The 10,979-nt window shown below is 42.4% G+C and overlaps 1 protein-coding gene across 2 annotated transcripts; it reads left to right on the forward strand.

The window, feature by feature from the left end:
- Window positions 1–774: 774 nt before the first annotated feature.
- LOC148851968 (caffeic acid 3-O-methyltransferase-like) lies at window positions 775–2,441 on the forward strand. 2 transcript variants are annotated; one of them, XM_088944984.1, is made up of 3 exons: window positions 775–1,278; window positions 1,425–1,735; window positions 1,876–2,441. In XM_088944984.1, the coding sequence occupies exons 1-3, from the start codon at window positions 854–856 to the stop codon at window positions 1,926–1,928; spliced, it is 789 nt and encodes a 262-aa protein (XP_088801110.1). In that variant the 5' UTR covers window positions 775–853; the 3' UTR covers window positions 1,929–2,441. The 2 variants fall into 2 exon arrangements, with proteins under 2 accessions (XP_088801110.1, XP_088801109.1); XM_088944983.1 differs by having other exon boundaries at window positions 2,068–2,441.
- The last annotated feature ends 8,538 nt before the right edge of the window (window positions 2,442–10,979 follow it).

The raw sequence follows: 10,979 nt of genomic DNA on the forward strand, positions 1-10,979 counted from the left end.
TTTCTTTGTTCTTTGTTAAACGAGACTTGAATAGGCTTTCTCATCTCCTTTCCCAGTGGGGTTTGGTCTCTTCAAATGAGTGGTAGGACGCATGCCCTTTGTCCTATTTCATAAACTATTTTACTTGAATACTTTTGTTTCTGTTCCTAAGGCGGTGTTTGGTTGCAAGTCAAATAAATTTGTATTGATGCAAAGTTATAGCAGTGCAAATGATTTGGGTGAAAATTCTGATTTTTTTTTTCAAATTTTACCTTATTTTCTTTGATTGTAGTTCAAATAAAGTAAAATAAGATGTGAAGCAGAATAAAATAAACTGCAAAACAAAATTAAATAAAAATATGCATTATTTTCATTTGCACTCCCATGCATTTTTATACTAGTGCAAACAATTTTGTGTTGCAACCAAAAGCAGCCAAAAGCTCAGTTTGAAAGGAGTACAAATACAAATATACATGTAGAGTACAAAATCTTGTATTCTGTATATATTTACACTACATAATTGTATTTGTACTCTTTCCTAACTGAGTCCAAGTAGTTAGTAGTACTAGTAAGTGATTTCTTTTTTTGGTGTTTCTGATCTTTGCTTTGTTGTTTTGTTGCTTGTGGAGTGAAAAGTGAATTTCTGTTAACCAAAGAAAAAAAATAAAAACAAAAGTCTAAGTAGAAGCCTACCTAATGGCTGGTAGTGGTTGCCATCAAACTACAAATCACATCACGCATTAAAATCACATGTCATTAGCATCACGGACGAGCCTCTATATATTTCATAAACAGTGAGATTGTGAGCCGTGAGAGAGGGATTATCTTTATTCTAACTGTGTAGCTTTCTTTCTAGTTCTGCTCTACAGTGAGTATGGCTTTAATCCTCAGTAATCACTTTGAAACCCCAAATGAAGAGAAAGAAGAAGAAAACTGTATATTGGCGGCCATGCAATTGGCAAGTGCTTCAGTGCTTCCTATGGCCTTGAAAGTCACTACAGAACTAGATGTGTTCGAGATCATATCTAGAGCTGGCCCTGATGCGTACCTCTCGGCTTCAGAGATTGCCTTGCACCTTCACACTGAAAACCCAGATGCAGCAACCATGCTCGACCGTCTCTTGTCTCTACTGACGAGTTACTCTGTTCTTAAATGCTCTCTCGTCCAACGGGACAATGACCAAGTTGAAAGGCGTTATGGCTTGGCTCCTGTCTGCAAATTTTTCACCAACAGCCAGGACGGAGTGTCTCTTCGACCCCTGCTTCTACTGCATCAGGACAAGTCGCTCATTGATAGCTGGTATGATCTTACTTGCCGAGCTATGATCTCTGATTTGGGCAAAATATTCCACCACCAACATCACTCCTTATGTGACATGCATTCTGTATTTCCAGGAGAAAAAAAAAAAACACTACATTCTATCTGAACTTTATCGCTGCTTGCAGGTACCAGCTGAGAGATGCTATATTGGAAGGTGGAATTCCTTTCCATAAGGTACATGGAATGACCTTATTTCAGTACTGTGAGAAAGATTCAAGGTATAACGAATTCTTTAATAAGGGAATGTCAGGTCACACCACAATATTCTTGAAGAAGATTCTTGACACATACAAGGGATTTGAAGGTCTTAAAGAGGTGGTTGACGTGGGAGGTGGGAGTGGAACCACACGAAAAATGATTACATCTAGGTATCCTCAAATCAAAGGTATCAATTTTGATTTGCTTCATGTGATAGAAGCAGCACCATCCTACCCTGGTAAGAATTTTATTTGGCTTGGCTTGATAATTATTAGTAGAAAAAACCCAGCTTTTCTACTTCCTTTAATTTCTAACAGCTAACAGATACTCAGAAAGTATTTGTAACCATTTTTATGAAGGTTAGTTCTTCTTTTATAGGGGTAGACTGGATATGTTCCACGATATCTAGAAGAGAACTACATTCACCATGAATCTCTTTGTAGTATCAAGACATTTAAAATCCACAGTATTATAGGGTACATTTTGTATATGTTCTTTTGTAATTTAATGTCTATATTTTTTAATTTTCTTGATTTTTGTTGTGGATACTTCATGACTGGAATGATGAAGATTGCTTAAAGATTTTGAGAAACTGTTGGAAAGCCCTACCAAAATCAGGAAAAGTAATCGTTGTTGAATCAATTCTTCCAATGGCTCCAGAAGCTAGTTACCGCTTCCAATATTGCCTTCATATATGATTTAATGACGCTAACTCAATGCCCTGGAGGAAAAGAGAGGACACAAAAGGAGTTTGAGGCTTGGCAATAGACTCGGGCTTTGCTGGTTGTGAAATTGTTTGCAATGCTTACGATACTTGTGTTATGGAGTTCCACAAATAATTAATTCCTTTTTTTTTTTCTTTTTTACTTTTGAACCTGTTTGTGACTTTTTTAAATTATGCATCCGAATAAGAATGAAATGCAGTTTGATCTTTATGGTGTGCATATTTTATTTTCCAAAAACACATGCTTCAATCTGGTATAATCTTTCCTAAATTCCAAAAACACTGGACATATATTCTCTTGTTCCTAAAGCATGTCTGTCAGCACAAGAGCGGGGATGCCGAGGCATAACCCGAATGGCTATGCCTCGGCCAACTACACCTCGGCCGCGACAAGATTGGGGATGCCAAGGCATAACCTAGCTTGCTATGCCTCGGCCAACTACGTCTCAATCGACACAAGATTGGGGATGCTGAGTTGTTGCTCGACTGGCTATGCCTCAACCAACAAACTAAAATCACAGAATTACAAAGAGGTCACCATAGGCACAACCTACCCCAACTAACAGAAAATGGTATAATAAGGCCAATAGAAAATTGTATAATAAGATGCCGAGGCATAGCCTAGCCCGACTCACAATAGCCCGGCTAGACTTGCCTCAACTGGGAAATGAAAAAGGCAATAGGATAGCAACATATGGGTAGACAAAAGAAACTCTAAATATTCAACTAAAAATCATTCATTACATCACTTAAGGCTTGGCATACCGAGCCCTAGAAAAACTCAAAACAATAGAAAAAAGGGAGAGAAGGAAGCCGCTCAATCCTTGGTAGTAGAGTCAACAACACCATTAATGGTTTCGACCTCAACATCAGCTCCCTCGACAGATCCTTGCGGAGAATCCGGATCGAAAGCACCCCAGACCTATGACTCATCAGCCAACTTCAGATGGTGACGAAGGATCATTCAATAGAAGAGGTTGAACCTAGCCGCAAAGGAAGTTTCGACGTATTCGTCCATTTGCAGCTGCATCTCCTCGGACGCCTTGTATTAGTTGGCTACCTCCTTGGCAGCCTCCTGTCTCAACCTGTCTTGCTCTACCTTAAGCTTGGCGATCTCTCGCTTCATCTCCCGGACAAGGCTTGCCTGCCCGAACAACTGTACCTTTAGCTTGGCAACCTCCCTCTTAAGAGCGGCTGATTTCTCCCCAGCAGCCTGCAGCTTAGCCAACTGGGCCTTCTGCTGTAGATACTCAGAGTGTTCCCATTCGTATGATGACTTGAGGTCTCGAAGATGATCAACCAGCGCTATCTCTGCACAAGCATTCTGTAGACAAACACGATAAGTATACCAAGAAAGAGAACAAAACAAAAGGAATAAGAAGAGGGGACTTACCTGTGCCACAGACCATAGCAGTGCACACTCTAGTGCTCCGCTGCCGACTCCAATTGATTCCCAAGCTATTGACATTGTCATGATTCCCCGCAATAATTGCTCGGGAACCCCAGGCATCTCCATATTGTCATCCAAATGAACTGACCACCTCGACACATGCAGACCCGAGCTACTGCTTGCCTTAGTTACCGACACACCTATGGAACGACAAACCCCTTCAGGGTCGACCACGACAACGTTGTCCTCCTCATCCTCCTACTGCCGGACTCTCTGTTGTCGATGGTCCCCCCTATTCGCAGAACGTGGCCGTTCTCCTGTCTTGGAACAAGCTTTTGGTTGTGCACCAGCTTGCTCCTATCTTTGTCGAAGTGCCTTCATCCAGTGAACAATCTCTTCCTCGCTAACCATACTTATACCTACAACACAGGATACCTAATGTAAGTAAAAGGCAGGCAGGATAAATTTAACTCGGAGAATGAATAAAAAAGGAAACAGACCAGCTACCCTCTCCATCGGCCCGACGAGCATCAACATCTTTGAGGATGTGTACACGATAACGCCAATTTCATGAATCATGCTCAGGGCCGATCTCTCCTCCCAAGTGAGCGCTGACCATTGGGGATGCAACAGAGTGATCCTCGACTCCCGCAACTGGGCAGGAAAAGGGAGACCCTTGGGAATGTGCACAAAGAAGAACAACTCCTTCCAGTTTTTCATGGAGGAAGGGGCCCTGACTAGTGATCGAATATTCCATTGAGTGGAGAAGTAATAGTACCCCTGCTGGTGATGTTTCAGCTGGAGAATAAAGTTCACCATCACCAAGGTCAGCTCGACATCATAGACGACATATTAGGACATAAGTTTGAGTAGAAACCTAAAGTAGTTCGGCATAAGCTACACCGGAAACACCTTGTACCAGTTTAGCACCTCGGCGAACCCCTCGCACAACTGGAACCCTAGTCCAGCCTCCAAACTGTGCTCATAAACACATAGTTCACTGAGTTGAGAATCAGTGGCCATCTCCCCAGGAAGTGGGCACCTCATTCGGTATTCCGCAGAAATGGTGTACATAGCTCGGATCCGAGCCATATCCTCAGGCGCCAAGACGCAGGATGTTGTGCCAAACCGATGACCTACTCATAGAGAAAGCTCTGCTTCCATCTCGGAGGGACCAGCCTCAGCCTCCTCAACTTCGGCAGCCACAAAATCTCTCAGCTAAGGCTCGTAGTTCAAGCCGTAAGAAGAGTTGGAACCGGAACTACTGAAGGACCCGAAAGAGGAAGAGGACTGATGAGATGAAAAGAACATACTGGGCAATTCGCAAGAGGTGAGGAGCGAAAGCCACCAAGCTATCTGTCGTGTTAGTTGCCGTGCTCTCAATGTCTTCCATTTTATAACCATCAGCAGCACGGATCGAGAAGAGATCAATGGTGCAGATGAAGCACCTCTAACAATGCCTCGGGAGATCAACAGCGTATGATGGGAGGCCTTGAAAACCAATGTGGCATCCTCCGCAAGCAGCAATTACACCTATTAATTGCACCGGTTCAACTACACTACCGGTCCAACCTTTGACGCGGAGACCCACAGTACCGGTCGAACCTTCAACGTAGACCCTCGGCTAGGGCACTCAAATCCTCGGATAGGTTGCTTAAGGCTACAAGAACATGTAGTAGTCTAGCCGAGGACTCCCCTCCTCAACAATAGAACTGGGGAAGTGGTTTGGGAACCAAAACTTCGGTTCTCATTTAAGTTCTGCAGCCGACGAGCGAAAGACTCCTCGACAATGACTGACATGGCATGGACGAATCATGATGACTTTAGTTTCACAGCTCGAAAACCCCAAAGGAACCCGTCTTTGCAGCCTGGCACCCCGTGGCCGAACATCACAACCTCAATTCTAGAGCTCAGCCTCCAACCATCAGCAAAAGGCCTTTCCCCGGCATATTGCCGAGCTAAGCCTCGATTTCGGAAGGATGGCACATCAAAGCTGAGCATGACACAAACCCCAATTCCGAAATACGGATCCAACTTCAAATCTGGATGCACCATGGCCAAGCATCACCACTGCACCAAAGCTTGACTTCCACTTGGAACCAGAGTCATTCCTCGGCCCCAACAGGACAAACTCGGAAACTTAGTTGAACACTTTGGCCCTTCGCCAAGCTACACAACCACGCAACATTTCGGGGAGTGGTTCGAATTCCGAAGTCAGAGGTTTTAGAGTTCTGCAGCCAACGATGGGAAATTCCTTGACCATTCCCCATATTGCTTGGTTCTCAAGATTGCGACAGTCACCGGGGAACACCAAAAGGGCCAGATGCCCATCCAGATATCAACTTGAAGTTCTTCAGCTGAAGAACGAATTGGACTACTTCATTCCTCGACTTCAAAATTGGGGGGAGTGATGTTCGGGTCATGTTTGAGCTAGTCCTGCGAGACACGTGGCTGCTTAGCTATCGCCCTACTATGTCATGCAGGCTTTGCCACGTCGGCCTAGCTATACTATTATTGTGGCCCCCATCTTATCCTTCCAGCCATGTTAACTACACATCATGTGGATGAGAACAATTATAGATAAGGAGGAGTAAGGAAAGATGATTCCACAAGGAAATGGGACTCTATCTCGAGTACTTCTAGCCAGGATACGTATCTTTGGCTATAAAAAGGCACTCCATGCTCGAGGTAAGGGATCCTACTTCTGAGACCAGTACTGCTACTTAGCTCAGCCCGACCACCCACCACTTCTTACTAACTTGAGCATCTGAGTACTTACCCAGGGATAATTCCTCGGGCCTCTGATTTCTTTCTTGATCACAGGTCTTGAAGCGCAGCCTCGCCCTTGTAGCATATTTTGATTTTATTTTGTTTTGCACTTTACTTTATTCTGCTTCACATCTTATTTTACTTTATTTGATCTACACTTAAAGAAAATAAGTTAAAATTTGGCACAAAAATAAGGTGTTGGGCTCCAACACCTTGGGCTAATATCATAGAGGTTCCATACATTGAGTCCCACTAAAACCTTCCATCCCATTGAGCCCAACATGAATTCAAGAAAATAAATAATAAACAGAAAGAGGGGGGAAGAAATTCTGGTTGGATCTTGACCGATCACCTTACCCATGAGGTGTTATTACACCTAGCTAACAAGTGACCTCTTCATAAATGATTTCCCAATTAGTTGAACATGGCCCTATAATTAAGGGAGATTGATTCAATTGCCATTTCCATCTAGAGAAATGCATTTAAATTGAATTATCAGATGTCAATGGCATCCAATTTAATCTAAGTTAAGAAGGAATGTTACAATTAATCAATTGGATTTCCTTTTATGTGTAGGCCCAACCATGTGCCAAGTGGCATTTCGTTCCAAGTACAGTTAGGGATTGAAATTAACTTCAATTAAATGACTTAATTACCTTAATTAGGTCAACAAAATGATCACCGATATGTCAATTTAGTACCCCCATTTCAATTAATATTAAATGGTGATGAATTGAATTGATACCATTCAAATCAATTCAAATATTTCAAACCAACTCAGTGTCTTTTGGTGAGCATCTATAAATAGAGGAGAAAACAAGAGGAAGCTCCCATTCGGCTCTGCCCTTTCAACCACTGCTTCCATTTGTCTTCGACCGCTTCCGTTGTTTTTGAAAAAGGAGAGGAAATGCACTGCACTAAGATCAAGGAAGAAAGAAGAAAGGCCTCAACTCTTGAATTGCCGAAGCACCGAAATTATTACAACTTCATGCCGGATCAACCCGTGAAACTGTTGGAAATGCGCTGCACTAAGATTATAGGGTACATTTTCGATATGTTCTTTTGTGATTTAATGTCTCCAAATATATATATATGTGTGTGTGTGTGTGTGTGTATATTTTAATTTTCGTGATTTTTGTAGTGGATACTTCATGACTGGAATGATGAAGATTGCTTAAAGATTTTGAGAAAGTGTTGGAAAGCCCTACCAGAGTCAGGAAAAGTGATTATTGTTTAATCAATTCTTCCAATGGCTCCAGAAGCTAGTTACCGCTCTAATATTGCCTTCACACATGATTTAGTCATGCTAACTAATAGCCCTGGAGGAAAAGGGAGGACACAAAAGGAGTTTGTGTGCTGTTCGATATGCCCAAAGTGCATCATCTAGACGTAGGCTCTAATCCTTTCTTCCTGGATTCACCGTCTTCTCTAAAATGGACTTTACCTCTCTATTGGAATTTTTAGCTTGTCCGTTAGTCTGGGGGTGATAAGCAGTGGCGATTCGGTGATGCACCCCATACTTCCTCAGCAAGACTTCGATGGCTCTATTGCAAAAGTGGGTCCCTTGATCACTTATGATGGCTCGAGGAATGCCAAACCTACTAAAAATGTTAGATTTGATAAACTCTACAACACACTTAGAATCATCAGTCCTGGTGGCCTTTGCTTCCACTGATTTTGAGACATAATCGACTGCCAAAAGTATGTAAACAAAACCATAGGAGGGAGGAAAGGGTCCCATGAAATCAATACCCCAAACATCAAAGATTTCGTAGACACGAATGGGGGTTTGGGGCATCTCATTCCTGCGAGATAATGCACCTGTTTGTTGACATTTTTCACAGTTTTTACAAAACAAGTATGCATCTCTAAATAGGGTTGCCCAATACAGCCCACTATCTAAAACCTTTTGAGCAGTTCTCTTTCGCCCAAAATGACCACCACAAGCATAATTATGACAGAAACATAGAATCGACATATGCATTCTCAGGGGCACACCTCATAATCACTTGATCAGAACAGAATTTCCATTAGTAAGGTTCATCCCATACATAATATTTTGCCTCATACCTGATTTTATTTTTCATGGATTTGCTAAGGTAATTAGGTAAAATTCCGGTAACCAAGTAGTTTACAATATCAACATACAACGGGACCATACCTTTTATGTGAAATAATTGCTCATCAGGAAACAACTTAGAGATGGGTGAGGATACCTCATCTTTCACCAACCTACTTAGATGATCCACCATCGAGTTTTCAGCTCCCTTTCGATCCTTAATCTCTAAATCAAACTCTTGGAGCAGGAGTATCCACCTTATTAGCTTTGGTTTTGACTCCTTTTTCGCTAGCAAGTATTTCAAAGTTGCATGAACAGAAAATACAATTATTTTAGAGCCAAGCAAATATGATCGAAATTTATCTAAAGCAAATACAATTGCTAATAGCTCCTTTTTAGTAGTTGTGTAGTTGCATTGTGCAACATGTTTTTGAAGCATAGTAGATGACGTGGCTCCTCCCATTAACTCGTTGACCTAAAACAACCCCTACCGCATAGTTGCTTGCATCGCTAATGGTATCAAAGGGCAACTTCCAATCAGGTGGTTGAATAATGGGTCCAATTGTTAATAGTTTCTTGAGCTTGTCAAATGCTTCCTTGCACTCATCACCAAAATCGAAAGGCACATCCTTCTTAAGCAAATTGGACAATGGTAGGGTGATTTTTGGAAAGTCTCTGATAAACCTGCGATTGAAACATGCATGTCCAAGAAAGGAACGAACTTCCCTAACATTTGTAGGGTAAGGTACGGTCATAATTAAATCAATCTTGGCCTTTTTGACCTCTATTCCTCTAGTCGAAATAACATGTCCCAACACAATGCCTTCCTTTACCATAAAGTGGCATTTTTCATAATTCAAAACAAGATTTGCCTCTACACATTGTTTCAAACTTAAATTACTTAAGCAGTCATCAAACAAATCACCATAAATAGTAAAATCGTCCATGAACATTTTAATGCACTTCTCAAAAAAATCAGAAAATATACTTATCATGCATCTTTGGAAAGTGCAAGGAGCGTTATGCACACCGAAAGGCATTTGTCTGTAAGCAAAGGTACGGAATGGGCAAGTGAAAATTGTTTTCTCTTAGTCCTCCTGGGCAATAACTATCTAATAATATCTTGAGAATCATTGAGAAAACAAAAGAAGGCCTTACCTACTAATATTTCTAACATCTGATCGATGAAGGGTAAGAGAAAGTGGTCCTTTCAAGTGGCCAAATTAAGTTTTCGAAAATCAATTACCATATGCCAGCCACTTTGTACTCTCATTGGGATTAGTTCATTATTTTGATTTTTTACCATAGTTATCCCTGTTTTCTTGGGTACAACATGTATAGGACTTACCCATTTACTATACGAAATTGGGTAGATTATCCCTTTATCTAACAACTTAAGTATTTCTTTCATCACTACCTCTTTCATTACTGGGTTGAGTTTTCTTTGTCGTTCTCTAACTGGTTTGGCATCATCTTCCAAAATGATCCTATGCATGCAAATCGAGGTGCTGATCCCCTTTATGTTAGCTAAGGTCCAACCAATCACCGCCTTATGTTCCTTTAGGACTTTGATGAGCCGCTCCTCTTGTTCTTCGGTAAACCCTTTCGCAATGATCACGGCTGGTGTCTTTTTTTTTGCCCATGTACGCATACTTAAGGTGATCAAGTAAAGTCTTTAGTTCCAACTCTGAAGCCTGCAAAACAGAAGGTAACAATTTCTTGTGAGAACATGACGATGGAATACAGGACTACTCCGTCGGCAACCACTAGTGAGACCCTCTTTAGCTTGACCTATGGGGCCGAGGTTTTGGTTCCTGTAGAGATAGGTTCTCCAACCCTCCAGACCGAGCTCTTCGGTGGAGACTAGAATGACGAGGGCCTCCATGCAAAGTAAGACCTGATCGAGGAAGCCCGGGTCCGAGCATATGTCAGGATGGTTGCACAACAGCAGAGGATGGCGACCTCATCCTCTACAAAGTCATAGTACCCGCGCCCGGAGAAGGAAAGCTTGGACCAAATTGAAAAGGGCCGTATAGAGTCACCAAGGTCCTGGGCCCAGGCACCTATAGGATTGAAGACCAGGATGGTGGACCAATATTGAGGAGTTGGAACTCGGGAAATCTCAGGATGTACTACTAGTAGACTTGCAAGTAATAAAAGTTTTCTTCCTTTTAGCTACAGCTCAGACCCCAAGGCGCGCACACGCCCACTGCACACACTACACATACACATGCTGAGCTGCACCTCAAAATGAGTTGACTCCAGTTGTCCTTGAATGGCTGAGCCCATTACGCCCAACTCAGTAGCGTATCACTGACTAAGCTACCCAACTCAGCTGACAATGGCTGAGCCTAAAGGTGGAGGAAGAATGCCCCCACCCACCAAGGCCTGAGGGCGGTTGAGAAACTCTGCACTTCCTCCAGCTTAACGTTCGAGCTAGTTGGGAAACGGCTAGCCCTAGAAGGGCCCCAAAGGCTCCTAAGACCGAAAACTAAGCATCCCATGGTTGAGAACTCGGGAAATGAAAGATCTCGGGCAGT

Source organism: Nelumbo lutea, chromosome 5 (genome assembly GCF_056320005.1).
Source record: "Nelumbo lutea isolate HS-2025 chromosome 5, American lotus-T2T, whole genome shotgun sequence".
Lineage (NCBI taxonomy): Eukaryota > Viridiplantae > Streptophyta > Magnoliopsida > Proteales > Nelumbonaceae > Nelumbo > Nelumbo lutea.

What these genes read in the sequence shown, in the direction of transcription:
- LOC148851968 (XM_088944983.1), top strand. Translation starts at nt 854, where the DNA reads ATGGCTTTAATCCTCAGTAATCACTTTGAAACCCCAAATGAAGAGAAA. An exon ending in AAGTCGCTCATTGATAGCTG is followed by an intron (nt 1,279 to 1,424) that starts GTATGATCTTAC and finishes CGCTGCTTGCAG; the next exon opens with GTACCAGCTGAGAGATGCTA. An exon ending in AGCAGCACCATCCTACCCTG is followed by an intron (nt 1,736 to 2,067) that starts GTAAGAATTTTA and finishes GGAATGATGAAG; the next exon opens with ATTGCTTAAAGATTTTGAGA.